The sequence below is a fragment of the Parasteatoda tepidariorum genome, chromosome 4, assembly GCF_043381705.1.
Source record: "Parasteatoda tepidariorum isolate YZ-2023 chromosome 4, CAS_Ptep_4.0, whole genome shotgun sequence".
NCBI classification, from domain to species: domain Eukaryota; kingdom Metazoa; phylum Arthropoda; class Arachnida; order Araneae; family Theridiidae; genus Parasteatoda; species Parasteatoda tepidariorum.
The window spans coordinates 77,583,163-77,607,686 of record NC_092207.1 but is presented as its reverse complement, the minus strand read 5'-3'; the positions used below and the strand labels follow the sequence as shown (position 1 = coordinate 77,607,686).

General features: G+C 30.3%; 2 protein-coding genes across 2 annotated transcripts in view; one reads left to right on the top strand and one right to left on the bottom strand.

Moving 5' to 3' along the window:
• The window catches only part of LOC107450274 (phosphatase and actin regulator 1), a 173,871-nt gene extending 167,433 nt beyond the window's left edge, over positions 1-6,438 (bottom strand). The window contains exon 1 of the mRNA XM_071180087.1: positions 6,279-6,438. The gene's annotated coding sequence lies outside the window, so the exon portion shown is untranslated. The remainder of the gene's footprint in view (positions 1-6,278) is intronic.
• Positions 1,867-24,524, top strand: part of LOC107450284 (ectonucleotide pyrophosphatase/phosphodiesterase family member 1) — a gene marked incomplete at its 5' end in the record, with an annotated part of 29,088 nt that continues 6,430 nt past the window's right edge. Inside the window, 15 exon segments of the mRNA XM_043041581.2 lie at positions 1,867-1,914; positions 3,592-3,703; positions 8,148-8,211; positions 12,114-12,288; positions 13,201-13,320; positions 13,404-13,513; positions 13,713-13,851; positions 17,394-17,502; positions 17,611-17,730; positions 18,650-18,803; positions 19,840-19,915; positions 20,111-20,198; positions 20,276-20,457; positions 21,195-21,377; positions 24,362-24,500. Of these exon segments, the coding sequence (XP_042897515.1) occupies positions 1,897-1,914; positions 3,592-3,703; positions 8,148-8,211; positions 12,114-12,288; positions 13,201-13,320; positions 13,404-13,513; positions 13,713-13,851; positions 17,394-17,502; positions 17,611-17,730; positions 18,650-18,803; positions 19,840-19,915; positions 20,111-20,198; positions 20,276-20,457; positions 21,195-21,377; positions 24,362-24,500 (1,789 nt within the window).

The window sequence follows — 24,524 nt, the reverse complement described above, 5'->3', positions numbered from 1 at the left end:
GTGTACAATTTCTTAAGTAACTCTTACTGAATATTAATAAATTAAAATGTAAAGACTATTGAAATAAAAATTCAGACTCCACATGAAAGTTGAGTGTTGAAGGTACTCTTTTGTGACCATTTTATGCAAGTTAAACATACTGTCATCCAAATAACGTTTTTGTTTTTTCTCTTTTCTTCTTGTTATTGTTTCTTTTTTCCCTGGGCACAAACGGCTTGCTCTATCAATTTCTAGAAATTTAAGTACATTTAATCACGATTTTTCTGTTAAATCTTTTTCTGATACAAATTTTAAAGTTTCTTGCTCTTTTTTTTTTCACTTTCTTCAAACAATATAGGGTTTTCTTTTAATTTCTGTCTAGCTTATCTCATACTAAGTTTTTTCTGTTCCCTTCTGTTTTGCATTTGAACATTTGATTGTTTTCTTTTCTTAAATTTTGGTTTTGCAATTTTTTCCCTAAAATTTGAAGAGAAAAAGAATGTTAAACATCACAGAAATTATTTAGAAAAATTGCCAATATTTACTTCTCCGATAAGAAAAAGTTAAACTTAATTGATTTTCTTTAAAAAAACAAAACAAATTAACACATTTGTTCCATTTAAAAAAATATCAATTAAAAGAAAATAGTTTTTTAATTATTAAAATTGTATTATGGTTATCTAACACATTGTCTCTTACATTGACTGTGTCTTCTCCTCCGTGGACTTGTTATGTCCACGGAGGAGACAAAAACTAGTTCTTGAATTTTTCTGATTTTCAATTTTAAAGTTACAAAAAGGGGGCAGTTCTTTTTGTTAAATATACTATTTTTGCAATCTAAAATTCATCTATCAGAAATAAAATAATTTTCTCTTACCTTCTTTATGATGTCCACGGAGTATACGGTGAGAACTTTGCCAAACCCCAGTTGAACACAACAATCCAAAACTGGCACCAAAGAGAACAAAAACAACTAATATTTAACATTAGAAAATGGAATGGTTACCCCTCCCAGCAGCTTTCTTATAGGGATTTCGCATATACTGCCCTTTATTGCATATTTACAGAACTATATTAATTGTCCACGGAGGGAGACATCATTTTTGATGGACAAAGTTTACTAGTCATTTATTTTATAAAAATAAATTATTTTTTTAAAAAATATTAAATAAACAGTTACTATAAACATTTAACTAGGTAAAACTACAAAAATCATTAAAATAACATTTAAATTGTTTAACAGGCATTAAAAATTATTTTGTGCCACAGACGTAGGGACGTCCACGGAGGGGATTTCGAAGTCATGTTTATTGAAAAATAAGAATGAAATATTAAGTACATTTAGCAGAAATGCATATGATTTGTTAGTTAAGAGCTTCACGAATAATATTAAGAAATCTGCTGTATTTCCTAATATTTATTACTCAGGGACTTAAAAAATCACCTTTTTGTGAGAATGACCCTTATAGTATGACAATATCTCGAATTCAAAATACAGAGTGTCTTAAGAAATTTATTTTTTACAGTTCTCTTATTATTTTGAAAGTTAAACTTTTTCTAACTTACATATTTTAAAACTCTCACGTGTATTTTGAGATGCTATTTTTTGACATTATCAAACATTTAAAAAAAAAAAATTTTTTTTTAATGAAATTATCATTCGTAAGTCCAAATAGTTTGTTATTGTGAGGAAAAATGCTAGTTTTGTGTTGCTTATTTCCCTAGGGAAAAGATTTTTGTAAGATAATTTGGAACACCTGGAATGATACTTTAGGGCTTATCATCAGTTAATTACTTAAAGATTTGTCGGTCTTCTTTATGAGCAATCTTATCAATATCTGACTGATAAAGAAAGCTGGTAGTTTCGATGAAGCATTTTGAACCTCCTTTTTATATAATTAACCAACAGACCTGGTCATGGTGTTTAACAGAGAGGTAAAATATTTACTAGTATTAAGTTTTCAGTTGAAAAAATGTAATAAATTGTTTCGCTAGTAAAGATTTATCGATTAAATTCCTAGAAGTTTTCTTTTTATTTCTTAAAATTTGTTATAAGCATTAAATTCAGTAAAAGTTTAGCAAAATAAAAATAAAAAATTCAACTATTTTAATAAGTTTTCTTAAGATTTTACTAATACTTTTAAAGCATGAGTATTACATAAGAGAATTATTAATATTATGACAGTTAAAGAATTATTGATGTTATGTTTGTTTCAATTGGAGCATGTAGTGACATCGCATTTGTTGATTTCTTATCAATAAATTAAGTTTTTTTGATTAACGAAAGAACAACTTAGCAATTTTGTATTGCTTAAAATTTTTTAATATTTTCCACAAAAATAAAAGAATATTTTGTTTGCAAAATATGCAATTATTGTAATTTTATGCAAGAACATTTTGTCAGTACTTTAATTGTAACAAAACGAATGATTAACTGGTCTTGAAAAATATTAGTCAGTACTTGAAAAATAATAGTCTGTACAGGACTCCTTCGAGTCAGGGAGAATAAGAAAAACCTGGAATTGTTAAGGAATTTTAACCATAATAAGCTGGGAATCGTCACAGAAAGTTGCAACTTTTTACAAGAACCTGTTAAATAATGAAAACGAGTTAAATAATTCTAACATCTGGTTACAATAATTTTATTAAATTCCACTTTTTAGTAAAACTTTTTCATGTTTCCATTATGATTCTGTTACATATTTTTGCTCACAAAATCTAATATTTGATATTACAAATAAAAATAAAAATTCCTTTCTCGGAAATTGAGTGGATTATAGTCTTGCCTTTAAATTTTTATAAAATCTTTCTCTCTGATGGAACTAATACGCATTTGTGTTACATGGAGAGGGAAACCACGTAACCCACCCATGGTTAGCCTCACTGCAAGGGGACTCTAACCCATGATCCGTTTACCACTGAGAATATTTTCCGTCAGCATTGTGGTCGGGTGCGGAATTGGTATCGACCAGCTATGACTGGGATTCGAACCCGGTTCACCTCATTGGAAGATGAAAGCTCTCTGAGCCATCACAGCTCTATCAAACAAATTAGAATTAAAAAAAAAAAAAAAAACTTTTTGCGCTTTTAAAAAAATTGGCCCTTTTAACGCGTCTAGTTACAAGTCTGTAGAATGGCCCGCATGGTATTTTTTACTACAAGTAAACAGCTAATAATTTGCGAACGAATTATTGCACCATCTATCATCTAACTCTCTGTGTATTTTGTACACACCTTCATAATTTTAAGTTTTAATAGTTTTTTGTGCAGAAAAACAAAATGCCGTATAAAGTTGAATACTCAAAAAGTAGGTGGCAATGATTTTTTGATATAAAGCGATTTTAAAGCTTGAAATGTTATTTTTAATTAAATTTTGGCAGAATAACTCATTAAAAGTAAGTATTGCTAAAATTTATTTCAAAAATCAAATAATTCTAATAGATGTACTCCATTTTATTAGAAAAAGAGTTGTTTAACTTTTTCCGGGGATTACACCCTCTTATCCCACTACTCTTACTGTGATCGTGTTTGAGAAACAAGTCATTTTGGAATCGAACAAAAATAAATCAAACTTTGTTTAAAATTTTAATTTATCCATGTAATTAATTCCAGACCATCCTTCCGATCGCCCTGCTCGGAGTATATTTTCTACAAATATCTCATGGCTACATTGAGCCAAAAGAACCAGAAGAAGAAATCATACTTTCTACAGATTCAAATCTAGGTATTGATCTATTTTATTTATGATGAAATATTTTATTTTTAGATAAATTCTATATAGATTGTTACATAGTTAGCATCCTTAATCTATATTTTTACAAACTATGTCAAAAATATAGCAAATACAGTCGGATCCTTATTTAACGAAGTCGCTAAATCCCGATAAGTTCGTTATATGGAAAATTCGTTAAATAGAAAATCTCCTTTTAAAATACTTAAACGACACAATGTAAATTTATAAACACTAGACATAATTAAAATAGCAATTGATATACCTTTATCTCGTAAAGTAGTATCTACTATTTATTTTATAAATCTTAACAATCTGCATGGAAAGCAAGAATAGGGCAAAACATTATCCAGTGTTGCACTATCGTGCAACACGCATTTTCAACTAAAAAAAGCTACATTTATGCGTAAAATTATTGTTGCATTTAATTATTAAAAAACTTTTAAGCATACATTGTCACATGCTTTCTTAAGTTTAATTGCTGTTGATAAAATCCGTTCATTTTGTCTGAGTTTTTCGTTTGAAATGCAAACAAAAAGGGAAAGGGATTTAACTGCTTTCTCTATAAGTTAAGTGGCTTCAAAAATCAATTCAAGGTCCTTTCCCCAGTGAAATGCGTTAACAAGTTTGAAATAGTTCTGAAATAATTTGGGAAAGTGGATCTCAAAGAAAAGTTCGTTAAATAGAAAACTCACTTCGCTCTTTGGAAGTTATTTTACGACGAAATTTTCAAAATGTTTTAGGTTCCTCGAAAAAACTCGCAAAATGGAAGTTCGATAAATAAAAGTCCAACTGTACATTAATTAAGCGTTGCGAATGTTGAACGAAGATGTTTTCTGATAACATATGCACACGTTATTCATGGGTGAAGGCGAAATTAAAACAATCAAAACAAGTTTGATTGCCGAATAAAATTAATACTTAAATACACAAAACTAAAATTCAACGACGAAAAAACTCAAAACTTAAAAAACAGAATTAAAAATGAGCAGAAAACTTTTGTTGTATCCGAAATGATTCAGTTGATAGTGATGCCATTACTTTTGTTGCGTGTGACTCTCTCACAAACTCGACGTTGACTGGTTCAATACATATATCAATCTACAAACACGGTATTCTTTGAACACTGCTCTTAAAATGCATTTCTAAAGTCCTTGTCAGAAATAATAATAAACAATTGTGCACATTAGGGATTATGAGTTAATAAAGCGAAGTAAAACGAAAAATGTATCAAAACCAACAAATCACCACGAAAGAAAGTGGGACTGGAAACATCGAATCCAATTTAGTTGCCTGATAAAACGTAGAAAAGTTTCAAATTCTCCGTGTTTACTCCTATAATCAAACAGATTTTTATGTTGTCAGATGTTCTTTAAATTTCGATAGCGGATGTTTTTCTCTGCTTATTATTTTTTGCGAAAATTTACTTGCGACCTTTAACCAGTAAGTATTTTTGACTTAATTATTCCCATGTATAAAGATATATGTATTAAATGTAGTCATTACAGAACACTCTGAATGTAGAGGCAACAGAAATTTCTAACAAGAAATTATCCCCAGTTTCATGTAAAAAAATCTGCCTGAATTCGCGTCAAAGGTTTTTTAATTAAATTTAACATTCTTCATATTTATTCTTTATGTTCATTCGTTAAAAATTCTTTATTAACTTCGACTCTTCCAATGCAAAATTGCTTACGATTATTTTTTTAAGATGGCTTTATATTGTATATTGTTAAATTACAGCTTATTGCTATTCAACATAGAAATTCATTTGTATTGCAACTTGTTTTTACATTCCCTCCAATTTGGCTAGCAGTTCAGCTACCATCTTACCGCATATTATTAAGGTGTATGTATTGTGATAAAATAAGGATGCAACGATAATTTTGCTAGTAAAATATTTTAGAGTAAATAAAGTTTTGAGTAAATTAAAGCTTTGATATAATTTTTTTTTGGATCAAATGGTTCCTTCAAGAATACAATAAGCTCAAAAAGCCCATTAAAGTGTAAAAGGTTGAACACCTCTGGATTACACACATGAACAATACAAACAGAAGTTGTTGCTTAGTAAACCATTGATTAAATACTACGTCTACTGTTGCTAATGTCTACTGTTCTAGACCAAATATTTGTTAAACGCAGAATCTGACACTGTTGGAAAAAATACAATTAAATTTCCGCCCACCACATCTAAATGCAAGGAGTTAGCTGAAAAATTAGAAACTTCTCTTGGTTCAATAAGCGTTAAGTGATAATGTATTTCAATCCTTGATTGTTGTTCGTCAAATAATTGCTGAAATTCAATGAAATGAAAGGGAAAAAAGCTATAAACGTCATTCCAATGGCTAATAAAAATTATAAAAATAATCCTTTTTAACAGTTTTTAATTCATATTTTACTCTATGACTTACCATGCTTATAACTTATATTTTTCATAAGTTCGACCGACTCAGTTTAACGAGCCCTCTGATTTCTTGAGCTGTTTCAGTCTCTAAGTTCTCCTTATAAACGAGTTCGATTAAGCAACAAAAGATTGGAATATTAATTATAGATCATTAGTAGTACTTACATTTACATAATTTACTCATTTCGTTGTTTATCATTCGAAAAAATGCATATACACTCGTTTTTTTTATCGTGCATCTTGTTATTTACATTTCCGGTGAAACAAAAACCTGAACGGCTAGATACATTCACAAGTGGTATTATCTGAAGCAAGACAGTCTCTCTTCTTTTTTTTATTTCGTTATTTTACACGGATTATTCTTTTAGTAATGTTTTAACAGCTGATACGTTTACGTTGTTTACTGTCAGTTTTCGAAGAATTGATCGCCAATTCAACTTCTAGTTTTCGCAAGAGTTATGTATGTCATGGTGTTTATTTTGTTTATTTGTTGCGTTAACGGGAGTACAAAATTAAATATTCGCAGCGTAAGTAAGTATAGTTTGTTTTTCGTTTTTTTTTTACTTCTTTTTAAACTCCATTCTCTTAGTTAAATAACTTTTTGTATTTTGTGGAAAACTATAAATATTTCAGAAGAAATTTTCATATATTAATTTAATTTTTCGATTTGCCAATTATATCTGCAACACTCGTAAAAAATATGTAAATAACAAAGAAAATTAAATATTTTTTAATTTATTTCCGTTTTTCTGATAGTAAAATGGAAATAAATAAAACTGTTCATATTGGTACGAAAAATGTGAATTCCAAAAAATAAATTTATACATCGCATAATATCTTTTTCCTATTTAGTTAAATATAGTTACCTACAGTTAAATATAGTTTCTATAGTACCTATAGTAGTCTCCTTAATGAGAGCGTCACTTTTTGCCATAATATCTATTAAACAATTTAAGAGAAAAAAATTCATGCATAAAATTATAAAATTTATTCGTCAAAAGATATTTCATACAAATATAACAATTTAAAATTATTTATTATTTGTAAATAATTTTATTGTTTTTATACATTATACAAACTTTTACATAATTTTAATCAATTTAATTTTCTAAGATAAAATCAAAATTTTTTGCACAAACAGTCGAATAATTTTTTTGAAAAATAAAATTTAAATATACGGCATTTTTGGAATTTTATTCAGAAATTATCCCGTCGATTAATTACGTAAGTATCCAAAATTTACAACATCCAAAACTTATGAAAAGAAAAAAAATTTGTTTAAACTAAAAACACGAAGAAAAACGTTATCTCTATCTAACTGCATTAGTTAAATTGTTATAAGAAATATAAAGCAAAAAGACTATCAGCAAAAACAAAATTTTTAAGTACTTATTGAAAGGATATTTTTTTTTACTTGTGTTTCCAAATCATTCAAATACTTAAGGATATTTTTATATAGAGCACTTTTTAAAATGTGCATTATTAGTTTTACTTTCTAAAGAAAATGGTTATTGGAAAACTATTTAAATTTTAAGAGCATGTTATGCTTGCAATATCGATATTTTTGTAATTTTATCTTTGAATTTTTTCATAATTATTCATAGAAAATGTTCTAATCGAGAAATAAGTAAATAAATGCACTGATTTGAAGCGATGATAATTATAATCGTTAATCGAAAAGGTGTTGGAAGAATGCGCACAAATAACAAAATATGTTAGGAATAAAAAAAATTGGATTTCTTTTCACGTTTTTTGAAATTTAAAAGAACAATTCACAAATAGCTATTCTTTGCAATTTTTTTTTGCTTGGAATAAATTATATTTTTAAAAAATAATTCATATTAGAAATTATCTGCTGCTAAAAAAAATTAATTCAATAATAAAAATAATAAAAATGTGAGATAAAATTTAGTTAAACATACTCTACAAAATTTTCTGTTAACTCATTAATATTTCGCTGTTAATGTATGTTAATGTTGGAAAGTTAAATTACCCTGCATTATTTTCTAAAAGTGTTTTGTTTTGTTCTTTCAGGAAATTCTCCATTGCAGTTTTCCCTTGGAGGGTGTCCAAAACAGGAAGGAAAATGTCCGCCAAGGTAGAATTCTACTTGAATTTTTTTTTTTTTTTTTTAACTATTTCATAACAAAATGTACACAATATTTTATTAATCTCCAGTTAGTGACCGGTTTATCATTGTATGTTCAAATTCAAAACAGCTTTATAAATATAGTTTTATATTATAGACGCATTCAAAACAGCTTTAAAAATTATTCTAATAATAAAATTTTATACTGTTTGCTTTACTTTAATAAAATTTTATTTCTTTTAAATAGAAAAGGATAACTTGTTCTTTGCTTAAACATATATTTATATTATTATTTCCCCTATTCTTTCTGCACATTATATATGTTTCTTTTGTTANCTTGTCTTCTGGATTGTGTTCAAAATTCCAAGGTTACGGAATTGAACGTTAGTAGTCGCAAACCCATAAAACTGGGTCAGCTGTTCAACGACGATTAAAATATGAAATAAACTAGTGAGACAATTTTCGCCAAATTGTAGCTGCCTCCCTTAATATTTTAAAAATTAACACCCTAACTCTATTCACTCCATCCTTGTACATGAAAATGAAATCACTACAACAAAATTGTGTTCCTTTATTTATTTTGATCTCTGTACACGTATTAGCACCAAATAATCCATGTTGAGAAACCTTTTAACCATTCGAACAGACATGAAAATCCAAATTTTCAGTTAGTAGCCAGTGGCCGGTAGACCCTAATAACTTAGTAGCCACTTTTTCCTCAAACCTAATGAGTCGAGGACCAATATTGATAGTCCTTTTCCTTTAATAGCTATTATTTGCAATTTTTTTGTTGTTGCTTGGATTAAATGATATCTTTAAAAAAATAATTCATATTAGAAATTATCTGCTGCTTTAAAAAATTAATTCAACAATAAAAATAATAAAAATTTTATTTAAAAAAATTTAGTTAATCATACTGACTTCAAAGAACTTTATCTAAAAATATTTGTAGAGGCAAAATATATTTAATGCATAAGCATTACGACTTTGAAACATGTGAATTGCTTAAAAAAATTTTCTTTCTGCATGAATCTTTCTATCACAAATTGATAAGTTCTGAATGATTAAAATTTGGAATGTGGAGATATTGAACATTTTAATGAAAATTCTGCTTCCCAGAATCTTTCTGCATTGATGTATGTACATTGAACATCAATGCAGAAAGATTCACATTGATGATCATTGAACATCTATCCCAAAAATAAATAAATAAAATTAAATGAATAAATAAAATTAAATGAATAAATAAAAAAAGAGGAAAAGTGACTGCTTGTTAAGTCACCACCAAAGTTGCTTAGTTAAGTCACCACTTTTTTCATTGACAAGATATGTGGCAAACGGGTGGTCATTTTCAGGTTTACATTCGAGACCAAAGGTTTGAAGTCATAAGTCGTATTCAGCCTTGTCTGTTTTTTTAAGACATGTTTTGGAATAGAGTGTTCGAAGGAATATACGCCAATAAACTAGAAGAAGAGCTTGCTGCTTCATCTTTTATTCTTGTTTTTGCCAATAAGAGATAAAGAAAAACGTAGGAGTCTATTACCTAATCACTGAGGGATCTTAATATATGCACATAACATGGATTTTGTTTTTGTAAAAAGTGTTTGAACTAGAAAAAGAAAAGAAAGAAAAACCTTAAAATATTTACTCTACAAAATTTTCTATTAACTCATTAATATTTCGCTGTTAATGTATGTTAATGTTGGAAAGTTTATTTTAAATTACCCTGCATTATTTTCTAAAAGTGTTTTGTTTTGTTCTTTCAGGGAATTCTCCATTGCAGTTTTCCCTTGGAGGGTGTCCAAAACAGGAAGGAAAATGTCCGCCAAGGTAGAATTCTACTTGAATTTTTTTTTTATTTTTTAACTATTTCATAACAAAATGTGCACAATATTTTATTAATCTCCAGTCAGTGACCGGTTTATCATTGTATGTTCAAATTCAAAACAGCTTTAAAAATTATTCTAATAATAAAATTTTATACTTTTTACTTTACTTTAATAAAATTTTATTTCCTTTAAATAGAAAAGGATAACTTGTTCTTTGCTTAAACATATATTTATATTATTATTTCCCCTATTCTTTCTGCACATTATATATGTTTCCTTTGTTAAACATAGATTATTGTATATCCGCTCCCTATTACTCATCATAGATTATTGTACATCCGCCCCTATTATTAAACATGGATACTGTATATTCACCACCTCCTATTATTTAACTCAGATTATTGTATATCTGCGCATTATTATTAAACATAGATTATTGTATATCCACCTCCTATTCGTTCTGCAAACCAATTCTTGTAGTTAGTTCTCATTCATCATTGTTTTTTCCCCGTAAAAGTCCATAAAATTATTTTGTTTATGAAATGATTACTTTATGTAAGCACATCCTGTTAATATGTTAAGTGCAATGGCATGTAAGGATATCTGGATCAATTGTGCTTGGAAATTTTTTTTTAACCTAGGAATACGGAATGTGCGACACTATAGGAGGTAATAAATGTTAAGTAATTGTACTTTATAACCACATATAGTGATATCATACAGCTGTTCAATTGTTATATCTCTAGACAGTTGTTATACTTATACTATTAATTATTCATACTTTTCATTTAATTTTTAATTTTCTTTGACTTTATCCATTTTTTAAAATTTTTTTTTGCCTGCCTTTCTTTCTGAAGTAGCGAGGCGGTTTCTATTTAGATCGCGAATTAAAAAAGTTCTGAAAAGTTCTTATAAAAGTTCTGAAACGACAGAATAAACGTATGGCTGTTTTATATTGACTGGGTCATTTCGTTTGCAACGTTGAATATATTCTTTACATAGCTGTTCATTTACTTTAGGGAACACGTGGAAAATTATATATTTTCCTTTTGTGTTTTTATCAGAATTTTTGCAAGTTGCAATCGCGCAAACTGGCCTTTCGTTAAGAATTTTAAATTTTTGTAATTCACTTCAAAAAACTGAGGAAAGTCATTATAGAAAACAACGAATGTTTTGGAATATGTCACAAAAAGGAATGCCACGATATTAGTTAGAGCTAGTTAGACAGAACGCTCCGTTCTTGAAGTAAAAGTGCCGCCGTGACGTCACAGGAGAAAATCTGAGGTTTCTTCCAAGGAGTGAACCAGCCATTCTATTCTACCTTTAGCCCTGCTTTGCGCCAGTATTTTTTAATCATAATACCGCACTTAAAAATAAAAGATTCCTCTTCGTGTGATGTAGCATTAAAAAATATCAAACAGTAAGTAGAAACTCTTAAAATATTTTTTCATGGTATTTTTCCAAAATATTTAACTAAACGATAAATATTTTTGGCCTGCCATTCAAAAAGTTTGGAAACATGTTGAAATTCGTTTAGCTTCATATTTGTTTAAAAAAAATTTTTTGTAAAAATTAGCTTCCGAATTTTAACCCCTTAACGATCGGTTAATTTTCAAGAAAACTGTCATAAAAGTGCCTATTTTTTTGGATTTTGTATTTGTATTACGCATTTGATTAGTGCCATCTGGTGTGTAAAATGAGAAATAAAATTTTTTCCGGGAAAAAGAAATGAATTAGTTTTATTTTTACTGACTCGTTACTACTGAACACTCCAGCCCGTCAATATCACGGGAGCGAGAAATAGAGGGCGAAACCTCAACCCGTCATTTTCTCGGGAGCGAGAAGGAAGGGGTTAAATAATATAAAATATTATCATGTATATATAACCTAAAGGTATCTCGCTCGATAATATTTTATACAAAAGCAAAATTTAATGATGAAAACTAGAAAATAATGTTTAAAATTGGCACTTTTAATAGGATCGTTTGCTCCTAGTTTTATTTTCTTCTCAGTTTTAAATGTGCAAAAAGGCATTTTAATTTCTCAGTAAAAATATGCTTACTGATGTTTTCTTTTTTACAGCTTTCAAGGTACTCCTCCCTTAATCTTGGTATCATTAGATGGATTCCGCCCTGATTATTTGAAAAGAGGTTTTTCCCCCACTATCAACCGAATTGCTCAGTGTGGTGCAAGTGCTGACTATATATACCCCGTATTTCCTTCCAAAACTTTTCCTAATCATATCAGTATTGCTACGGTAAGTTGAAAAGGATGAGAACTCAATGGTTCTCATTGAGTGGTTCCTAATTTAACAAATTCTTCTTCACATTTTCTACAATTACTTGTTCCAAATGAAAAGAAAATTTCAGGGAGCTTTCTGAAAATTATCAGCCTGATTCCCGTTTAATTCTGATTTTTTAAGGACATGTCTGATCATTTCTTTGAGCATTTCTGGGTGAAAAACTGATTAAACCTGAAATGAAAATTTTTAAAAATAAATTTTCTTTTCGTGTCTACTGTGACTGAATGATAAATAATTTGATTTATTCGTAAATTCGAAGTATTTTAAATTTGCTTTTCATAAAGAAAGACACATTCAGAAGTTGAATTTGACCTGCATTTTAGTTCTTTCCAAGGTAATATTAATTTTCAATATTTCATCGACAAAATTATTGAAGAAGTTCTGATTAATAAGGTGCTCTGTGCATTTCCAATTTCCTGAACCAAATCAGAAAATAAATTTAATTTCAACGAAAAGAAGAAAAAAAATTCCACACTGAGTTTGAACCTTTATAATATGTCATAAGCCATTTCAGTCAAGTTTCACACCAAGATATCACAATGGGTGGAATTTTTTTTCTGTTCTTGCAGAAATGCTTTTTTTTGTTTGTTCTTTTTTTGAGTGTATGGGTGGAAGAGTAACTAAGGAACCATTCAAGTGGCTTCAAAGTAATCAACTAACATATTCAAATATAGCGTTTCAAAACCTGTAAGAAAGTTTTGTTTGAAGCCATTTTCTTCGGATTTCGGAACCTTTCAAACAATGAAGATTTCTTATTTATATAACATGAAAATCTGATAATTTGATCAGAAGTTTTTTAGATTATTCGTTACATTCTTCTTATAGTATTTAAAAGCGTTTTCTTAAGAATTAATTATATTTCCGCAGGGTCTTAATCCAGAATCTCATGGCATAGTGGATAACACCATGTACGATCCGATAACTCAGAAAAGGTTTGAAGCCGGGAATCCAGATTTCTTAAATCCCATGTGGTACCAGAAGGAACCGGTAAGTTACTAACAAAGTAAATGGAGTGTAAAACTCAGCAAAAGTTTTAAAATTTGACTTCTATTTTCTTTTTTTTTTTGTAGATATGGGTAACTGCTGAAAAACAGGGTAAGAAAACGGCTTCGTTCTTTTACTTAGGATCAGAAGTTAAAATTAAGAATGTGTTACCTACTTACTACAAGAAATACGTTTCGTGAGTACTTTATTCAATTTAAAATAGCATCTCTATTAAACATAAAAAGAAAATGGTCAAAAAATACCTAAAAAATACTTTATTTTCGTAAAGGTGGAAAATCCAGAATTTTCACCCATGATTCAATTAGTACGCTTTCTACTGTATTTGAATTAAAAGGATGAAAATTCAATGATTACAGTGTATTGTTTATTTTTAGAAAAACGAGTTTTAATGCCAGAGCTGATCAAATACTGCATTGGTTGGATCTTCCTGCTGCTGATCGTCCTAGTTTTATGATGCTTTATGCAAATCAACCAGATAATGCTGGACACTGGCATGGACCTAACTCAAAAGAAGTGAGGAAGCTGTATCAAAATTTATCTTTGTATTGTTTTATATAATGATATGTTTTAATGGGTGGTAAAGATATCGCCAAACTGTTATTGACGCCAGTGATGTAATTGTCGCATGAGCCTAAAGAAATTTTATTCTAGAAAATTATATAAAACTAACTGTATGAGGCCGGGATAGCCTGGTCGGTAGGGCGCTGAGCCCATGTTCAAGAGTTCGTGGGTTCGATTCTCGACGGCCGAAGACTCCCCGTGTAGTAAATGGTGACTTATGCACGTTAAATCTGTCGAGTCGCAAAAACCTTCATGTTTCCGTAACAAATCAATACCTCTGGAGGTACTGATCCAGGAATTTCCTTGTCTTCTGGATTGGTTCAAAATTACAAGGCTACGGAGTTGAACATTAGTAGTCGTAAACACAAAAATTGGGTCGGCTATTCAACGACGGATATAAAAAAATATAAAAAAAGTTAACTGTAGGTACAATACATATATTCATTTTTAACTTTTGGGGTAATTTTTAAATTTTATGAGTGCTAACATCTAGTTTAAAATAAGCTATCTCTAAACATACTACAAACAGTCTGGGTTTTGCCACCTGGTGTATAGATTGAGAAATATAATCTTTTTGAACGCGTTTGTTTGAAACACTCCAGCTCGGAAATAACACGGGCACGAAAGATAGAGGGCGAAACTTCACCCCGTCATTTTGATGGAAGTGAAAAGGAAGAGATTAATTAATTGAGGTAAATGATATATTTAATAGTCTGGTCTTGTGGTAATAGGTAATAGGCTCTGTAGTAATAGATACCTATTATATTAACATACAGTAGTAATAGTTTTAGGACCCCAACGTGACTTTCGTCAGACATAAGTATTTTTCATAAATGTGTTTTGTTTAGAATATACGCTGAATTTTTTATCAAACTTATTTTATGATTTGGTAAATATTATATTTAGCAATTAGTTATAACTACACTTCACTTTTTGCATTGTTTTTCAAACATAGAATGACGTGCGTTTCGGCGCTTACTATTCTGTGTTTCGCCATTGGAGAAGGTATTTCAGAATAGAAACGATAGTATGGATCGTTTGTTTTAGTTCTATTCATATGCAACAACAAAAAAAGACCATTTTTTGAATTTTGAAAAAAATTTATTTTAAGTGAAAAAGTTGAAGAAATATGCTAAATTAAGACTCGAAAAGTAGGATATCAAAAAACTATTAAAATCTAAAGTTTTATGAGATTCTTAGAATTGTGTTTACTGAAATATTTGTCAAATGCAAGGAAATTATTAAAAAAATTAATAAGAAGATACGTATTCTCTTTTTTGAAATCGCAAAAAACTTGACATTGCATTTTCTCGCCAGATGGTAAAAAAACAAACAAACTTCAAGCTTTTCCTCTGACAGAACTGACAACACAGAACAGTTGTTGTTTGTTAGTTGCTGACATTCCTCACGATGTTGATCTAACAATCATTAATAATCCTATTTTAATTTTATTCGCAAATAAATGATTTTTAATTTAGCATGCTCCTTGCTTTTTTTATTGCATTATTTATGTTGATTTGGTAAATTCGAAATTTATTTCACTAAATTAACTTCATCAGTTACAAACTTCTTGCACTTTCTTAGTCCAAGCTAAAAACGCGAAATATTAGATTACTAGGAGGCTCCGCCCCCTGCTCGCTAACGCTTGCCAACGCCCGAGAATCGCTACGCAATCCTATGTGGTTCACGCCGTGAACCATGGCTCGCTGCGCTCGCTCGCCAATGAACACAATGTTCTAGCACAAAGACATAGTATATTATCATCAAAGACATAGTATTTTATCATCAAAGACATAGTATTGTACTTATGTAGAAGAATTCTACCAATGTTCTTATTGGCTTTTAAAAAAGTATATTAGCTATTTAGATTGTACATGGTGAAAAAATCAAAACATTAGCTAAATAAGAAACATATTAGCAAAATAAATTATCAAATATTGCTTCACTAATATTCTGCATTTTAAAGCGTGAAAATTCAATGCATAAATAAACGCGAAATATAAAAAAATTCAATGCATTCAATACAAACACTTAAACGTTTTTTAGACGTTTAGGTAGCTCCCAGTAGAAAAATATCAATTCAACAGCGGCCTTTTAAAGCATTCTCACTTCAATTAATTAATTAATTCCTAATTGAGTTTAAATTAAATATTATCATGTTTTTAGGGCATGAATCTGAATTGAACAACCTGATAATGCTCACTCTGGTTATTGTTTCCGTTTTTAAAAGCGCTATATGTTGAGCCACCTCATGTGACATTTGCCATGTGACATATTTAGCAGCAATCATTGGTCGATTTTCTAACGTTGCCATTCGGGGAGTTGTAATGAGGCTTTTTTTTTTGGTGCCGTGTAAGAGAAATATATATATAGATGAACCGAAAGAAGGTGATTGCGCCATTTCTTTGTTCATGTCAGACAAAAAGTTTATTGATTTTATTGAAATTACATACATTTGCTGACTTGTGTGCTCAATATAGGCTTATAAGTCATTGTCAAGTAGAAAATACAGATAGAACAATTCAGAGAAAGACATCACAAAGAATACATCCAGGGTTACGGCGGGATTCAGACAAAAAGTTGCACAGATGTCACGAGTCGTTGCTCGTCGATAGCCTGTCACCATTTCATCAACAGCAACGATGATCTCACGAAAAATCTCTTTTTCGGTCCTATCTACAACGTTTGGGGTGTGCAAATATTGTAATGTTGCATGCCTTTTAACGAAAAGTATAATTTCAGCACAACCGTTACACAATGCTTTCCATAAACAGTAAACATTTGATGACAGATAACCGAATAAATAATCTTCTGCCACTAAAAACCGTACAACTGCGCGTTGTTCTGTTCCGGACACATCCATTTCAGTACCACTTTAAATTAGCTTTAAATGCCTTCATGCGAATGAGTTAGTAAATTATACACAATCTACGGTTCATTCCTTTTACCATAATTTTTAACACTAAGGGGTGGTGCTGCTATAGTTACTGCATTTCTAAAGCTTTAATCGGCTCAAGTCTTACGCCTTAAAAAGAGAACATTGGATAACATTAATAAACTGTTTCGATTTCTAGTTGAATAAATTTCTGCGAAATGATTTTAGAAATAGGTTTCGATTACATAGTAATATAGTATTTACTACTATAGCTGATATACCGTTATTTTTCCATATGCAAAACGAATTGCTGTATTCATTTTTTTTCCTCTTTGAAATGCATCGAAATGAGTTTACAACTGTTTAGTAATTTTAGTTTGTTTATTATTTTATGTACTTACAAGGAAATAGTCTGTTGTGTTTAAGTGAGATTTTTCCTCAAATAATCTATTGCACTTTGGAAAATTTAATTAAATTCCTCACTGTTGCTAACCAACTGAGAAGTATATAAATTTTTATACTTTGATACCAAAAATTTCCTTTAAACATATCATGAAATGTTCCCTTACAAATTAAAAGTGAAGACGTCCCTTTTTTAATCGGAATGTTTATTCAACAGGTGAATCAAGCTGTGATAAAAGTGGATCAAATGATTGAAAGACTCTTCTCCGGTTTACAATCCAGAAATTTGTTGAATTGTGTCAATGTCATCATTATGTCAGATCACGGTAAATGAGGAGAAAAGGAATCTTAATTTTTAATTTCAGAAACACATATTTGAAATTAATTGTGCTTTTTTAATGATTTTCTAATTCAAACTTCTATATTTGTTTCAGGTATGTCAGACATTGATTGCAATCTCGTTGTTAACATTGGAAAGTACATCAATGTCTCGAATACAGATTCATTTATGGGCCCTCTTGGCAGAGTAAGCCCCAAAGACAGAAGTGATACTAGTAAGTTTTCAAGTTGGATTTAAACATAGTTACAAATTTTAACCATTAAATTAAGAGTTGAATATTGAATCTGAGAATCATATCAATGACTCGTATATTTGATTCGATAATTCAAATAAGCTGTCCTAATATGTTCAGTTAAATCAGTGTTTTTAATTATATTTACTGAAAATTTGCTACAGCATTGATTTGAATCAGTAATGTTGGTCTATTTATTTAAATCCTTCGAATTTGTTATGAAATTTGAAGAAGAATCGTTAAAACACGTTTCGAAACATTGATTTCAATTAATCTATTGAAATTATTTATGTAATATCTGTTATCTGATTTCTTTCAATAACACAAATGAAAAATTTTACAACACTGAATTGAATCAGTAATTTTAGCCTGTTTATTAGAATCACTTGCGTTCTATGACTGATTTAAAAACTGCTTTGAATCGATAATATATGATCTTTCCAATTCAATCAGGTGATTATGTTCGGTAATTTGAAAAAAAAATCGGTTATAACATAATTCGACTCTGGTTTTAATCACTGCTGATTTATTTTAACCTCAGTAAAGGGTCAAGCAGAAAATCATGTTCACTTGCAAATTCCGCCTTTTTATACTTATGAATTTCAAGATGCTATAATGTAATCAGAACGGTAACCTAGTTCCATGAAGCATCTTAATCAAGTTGTATCAGGTTATAACATTTATAATTTGAATAACTGAATTAAGTAACTTGATTTATAACTTATATTTTGGTTCAACTTTAAATCTCATGATATTAAACTTATAGCAGTGAGTTTTTTGATTATATTATTTAATAACTACTCTAAAAATTACAGTTCTAATTATTGGAAGTGGATGTTTTTTACGCAATTTCTTCATTGTTATTTTTACACTAAATTTTTGCATTTGTCGTCCTCTATAGATGCTATCAATAGTATGATAGAGAATCTGCAGTGCCAGAGCGAACATATGAGAGTATTTCCTAAACAGCAGAATCCAGTCAGATGGCACTATGCAAACAATGACAGAATCGAACCCATCTTCTTGCAGATGGATACCAACTGGAATGTTGTCGGGTGAATCCTTTATGATGTTTACATTGATGGCCTACATTACTTTGCCATTATTATATACATGTTTATTAACATCACTTTATCTATAACTTTTAGTACTTTCTATTACATTATTCTATTTGGTACAGTGAGTAAAAAAAAGAAAGGCATCACCTTGAATAACTTTTGATCTAATGATCGAGTCTTTACATTCTAGGACTCAATTTTAATGGTTCGAGGGGGTGACCTCAAATTAATTAGTGCAGGCAATATTTTAAGTAAACGAAATTAGACACAAATACGTACTTCGGATTACGATTCGGATTACTGATCCCAAGAATATAGGGGTAGCCGCAATCTAGGAAATATGGTCACAATAATACGGTAATAAAAGACTCCAATGCTTGCAGCCATTAAAGTCAATTTTATTTATTAATTTATTTTTGCGCGTATTTCACCATGTCACTTGAAAAATATAATGTTGTTAAAATAATGTAAAAATTTATTGAAATTGAGAAAATTGATATTTAAAATAAAGTATAAAAGTTGTAGATTTTGCAATCTAAATTTGTCGACTATTATTAAATAAAGTAATGAAATATAATAAATTTCTTGCATGGAATTTTCTTTAGGTAAACGAATTTTATATTTGTGTGCAAAAATCTTTTCAAATCACTTATATCGAAATATGGCGAAATACGCAGAAAACAAAATTAACATTAATGAGACCAAATTTTGGACTGTTTTCCTGACCAAACTATGGGGACCATATTTTCAAAATGTTCCAATTCCTATAATTTGTGGGTCGGAAATCCAAATCCTTCGAAAAGAAGGTATGTTTATTCGTCGAAAGAAGGTATGTAAAATATCGTCTGCACTGATTAAATAACATATTTGAAGTCACTCCTTCGAATCATTAAGATTGAGTCCTAGAGCATGACGATCCAATCATTAGATCAAAAGTAATTCAGGATGGTCCATTAATTTTTTTTTGCGCAATTAACACTGAAATTCTGTAATATTTTTAATATGTTATAAATTGTATTGTATCTGTTTATAGCTCTGAAGTAAAACCTGGAGATGAAATTTGTACTGGCGGTACACACGGATACGATAATTACTATCCTGAAAGTAGAGTAAGTTGATTTATTATTTGCCGATTCCGCAATCAATTCGATAATGTGAGATAAATAATGAAAGAAATTAAGATAAATTTAACTAATTATATTAATATGAACTATATTGTCTGAACTATATTGTTTTTGTATTTCCTAAGAACTATTAAGGTATTCAAATTGCAATATAATCTATTCACAATTTAAATTTTTCAGGCTATGTTCATGGCAATGGGTCCTTCCATTAAACCAAACCTCAAAATCAAGCCTTTCATCAATACTGAGTTATATGAATTGATGGCTGGTAAATATCATTTTAAAAGAAAAAAATGCTTCTTAATGCTATTTAGATCACACATATATTAATTATTTTTTTATTAGAATTGATTAACATAAGGCCTGAGCCTAACAATGGAACTCGAGGAAGTTTACACCATATTCTAAAAACGCCAAAGAAGTTGCCAAATCAACAGCAGCATGACCCACCGGCTACCGGAGTTGTTCCAACAGACAACCAAGAATATCACTTCAGAGTCTACGCTGCAGATTGTTCTTGCGCGCAGGTATTGTTATCTTAATGCGTTAAAAAATTGATACCCTATAGTTCTGAGGCAACTATTGAAAACTATATTTTCAAATTTTCGTGTTGTATATATAACATTGTGCGTGTGAATATATATATATATACACACACGCAATGTTATCTTCATAATATAAATTTGCAATTGGTTATTCAGGGGATTTCACTCTTTCGTATTGTGAGGTATCTCAAACAACTAAATTGCAAAATTAAACATGATATATTTCGTAATGAGCGTTCATAATATATAGTAAAAAAATAAAAAAAACGAAAACTGCTCACATTAAAAGACAGAAGCTACCATTTTGAGCGTTTGCCTTTCCAATGAGTTCGAATCCCAGTGATGGATAGATACGAATTTCGCACCCGGCTACCATCGACCACAGTGCTGACAAAAAATATCCTCAGTGGTAGACGAATCACGAGGTAGAGTCCCCTTGCCGAGAAGCTAACCATTGGAGGTTTTCCTGTTTTTCCTCTCCGTGTAACTCAAATGAGGGTTAGTTCCCTTAAAAAATCCTCTAAGAAGGCAAATTTCTCCCAATACTTGATCCAGGATTTCCCTTGTCTTCTGGATTGGGTTCAAAATTACGAGGCTGCAGAGTTGAACGTTAGTAGTCGTAAACCCAAAATTGTGTCGGCTGTTCAACGACGGTTATAAAATAAAATTAATTATAATTTAAACATTCTAGTGTTACTTACATTTCATATTTTTTTCAGGCTCATAAACAAGTGGAGGTGTCCGATAAAGCTTATAGGCGAGATCTTCATCTTCCCTTTGGCGTTCCATACAGCGCACAAGACAACAATACACTTTCCTTGCTGTACAACGAAGACAATGTAATCGGATATGATAAAAAATATAGAATTCCTCTGTGGACATCCTTCAATCTCCAGAAAAAGGTAAAAAAATGCATTACGATGTAACGCGATGCATTAACGCTTTCTGGGGCTGTAATTTAAGAACTGTCCCGCTTAATTTGGGTATTAATGCAAACGACTATAATTGTAATTGCTTTTTTTCTTAAATTACGCAAGTTTTAAAGTTTAAAGAAATGCTGGGATAAAGTACATTTTTTTTTTAATTTTGAACGTGCATACGATTACCATACTATGGTGCGCTTTGACTAAAATGTTAATTTTTTTAAATTTTTTGCAAAGGGTTACTTACTTTTTTGTTTCGAAATTTAGACTTCGATCTTGAATTCCAGTTTAAAGCTTAGGCTTTCATTTCGCAATATTTTTGTATGACTGTATGATGTCGAAGTCTTTTGCTGGGGCTATGGATAAGTTAACAAAAGGAATATTATTTCAGATACTTTGACTATGATATCCAAATAGATCCAAAATTACGCTGTGTCTATACAAATATTTTGAAATTCGAATTTCACTTTTGTTCTAATCAGAAATACACTGTCACACGTAAAGAAATTATTCGCCAGTTAGATTGGCTAGTCAAGTCTCCAGGCTTCAACTCAAATGATCTTGACTGAGAGTGTGTGTAAAAGCCCTTGCCGAATAACTTCACGGACTAGAAACCAGAATTGCTGAAGAAGGGGAAACGATTTCCACAGAAACTTCAACTGCGTTATTCCCACTATGAAATCACGTTTTTTGTCTTACATTCCTTTAAGAGAGAGTCATACCACCTAATGATCCTCTTTTTTTTTTTTTTTGATCGATTCTGTTACAAATGGTTTTTACATTCTGACCCTTAAGAGTAACGTACTATCATGCGCGTGTTTTACGACTATTGAAGTTTTGTATTATATCGATCAATGTTCATAACGAATTTCGTTCAAATCCATCTACTATTTTCAGTGATAATAGATTTGGAGATTTTTAAAATGTCTCCAAGTTTATAGTTTGGAGATTTTTTAAATGTCTTGGACCTGAGACTCAAGAACGAAATAGGATTTTATAAAATAGTTAATAATTCTAAAAGTTTGTTTTCAATAATATGTTNACTCTTTCGTATTGTGAGGTATCTCAAACAACTAAATTGCAGAATTAAACATGATATATTTCGTAATGAGCATTCTTAATATATAGTAAAAAAATAAAATAAACGAAAACTGCTAGCATTAAAAGACAGAAACTATCATTCTGAGCGTTTGCCTTTCCAATGAGGTGAACCGGGTTTGAATCCCAGTGATGGATAGATACGAATTCCGCACCCAGCTCGCATCTACCACAGTGCTGACAAAAAATATCCTCAGTGGTAGACGAATCACGAGGTAGAGTCCCCTTGCCGTAAGGCTAACCATTGGAGATTTTCATGGTTTTCCTTTCTATGCAACTCAAATGCGGATTAGTTCCTTTAAAAAGTCCTCCAAGGAGGCAAATTTCTCCCAACACTTGATCCAGGATTTCCCTTGTCTTCTGGATTGGGTTCAAAATTACGAGGCTGCAGAGTTGAACGTTAGTAGTCGTAAACTCAAAAATGGGTCGACTGTTCAACGACAGTTATAAAATAAAATTAATTATAATTTAAACATTCTAGTGTTACTTACATTTCATATTTTTTTCAGGCTCATAAACAAGTGGAGGTGTCCGATAAACCTTATAGGCGAGATCTTCATCTTCCGTTTGGCGTTCCATACAGCGCACACGACAACAATACACTTTCATTGCTGTACAACGAAGACAATGTAATCGCATATGATAAAAAATATAGAATTCCTTTGTGGACATCATTCAATCTCCAGAAAAAGGTAAAACAATGCATTACGATGTTACGCGATGCATTAACCCTTTCAGGGGCTGTGGTTTAAAAACTGTCCCGCTAATTTTGGGCAATAATGCAAACCACTATAATTGTAATTGTTTTGTTTTTTTCTTAAATTACGCAAGTTTTAAAGTTTAAAGAAATGCGGGGATAAAGTAAATTTTTTTTTTTCATTTTGAACGTGCATACGATATACCACAGTTACTATGGTGTTCTTTGACTAAAATGTTAATTTTTTTAAATTTTTTTTTTTGCAAAGGGTTGCTTACATCTTTTTCGAAATTTAGGCTTCGAACTTGAATTCTAGTTTAAAGCTTAGGCTTTCATTTCGCAATTTTTTCGTACGACTGTATAATGTCGAAGTCTTTTGCTGGGGCTATGGAAAAGTTGACACAAGGAATGGTATTTCAGATACTTCAACTATGATATCCAAATGGATCCAAAAAATTACGCAGTGTTCATACAAATATTTTGAAATCAGAATTTTACTTTTGTTCTAATCGCAAACACACTGTCACATGCAAAGAAATTATTCGCTCGATAGATTAGCTAGCCACGTCTCCAGACTTCAACTCAAATGATCTTGTCTGAGAGTGTGTGTAAAAGCCCTTGCAGAATAACTTCAAGGACTAGAAACCAGCATTGCTGAAAAAGGGGAACGATTTCCACAGAAACTTCAACTTCGATATTCCCACTATGAAATCACGTTTTTTGTCTTACATTCCTTTAGGAGAGAGTCATACCACCTATTGATCCATTTTTTTTTGTTTGATTCTGTTACAAATTTCTTTTACATTCTGACCCTGATGAGTGTTACGTACTATCATGCGCGTGTTTTATGACTATGTATTATATCGATCAATGTTGAAAACGAATTTCGTTAAAATCCGTTTACTATTTTCAATGATAATAGATTTGGAGATTTTCAAAATGTCTCCAAATTTATAGTTTGGAGTTTTTTTAAATGTCTTGGACCTGAGACTCAAGAACGAAATAGGATTTTATAAAATAGTTAATAATTCTAAAAGTTTGTTTTCAATAATATGTTAAAATAATTAAAATTGAAAAAAAAAACAACATTTCTTTTCAACTTTTAGTTACTTTTTGCTTCAGTGTCGGAATGCTACAATGATTACTTTCTTTATTTGCTGCATTTTAGAGACATGTTTCCAAAGTGGGTACTGTTTGCTTCACCGGGGATGCCAGATTACCATATGAGGACACAGCAAAATGTAGTGATTATGATAACCCTGCTGTTAGGAATATGACGATCGTTCAACGACCTCTTTACCCTATAAGTAAGTTTTCAAAAAAAATGAACA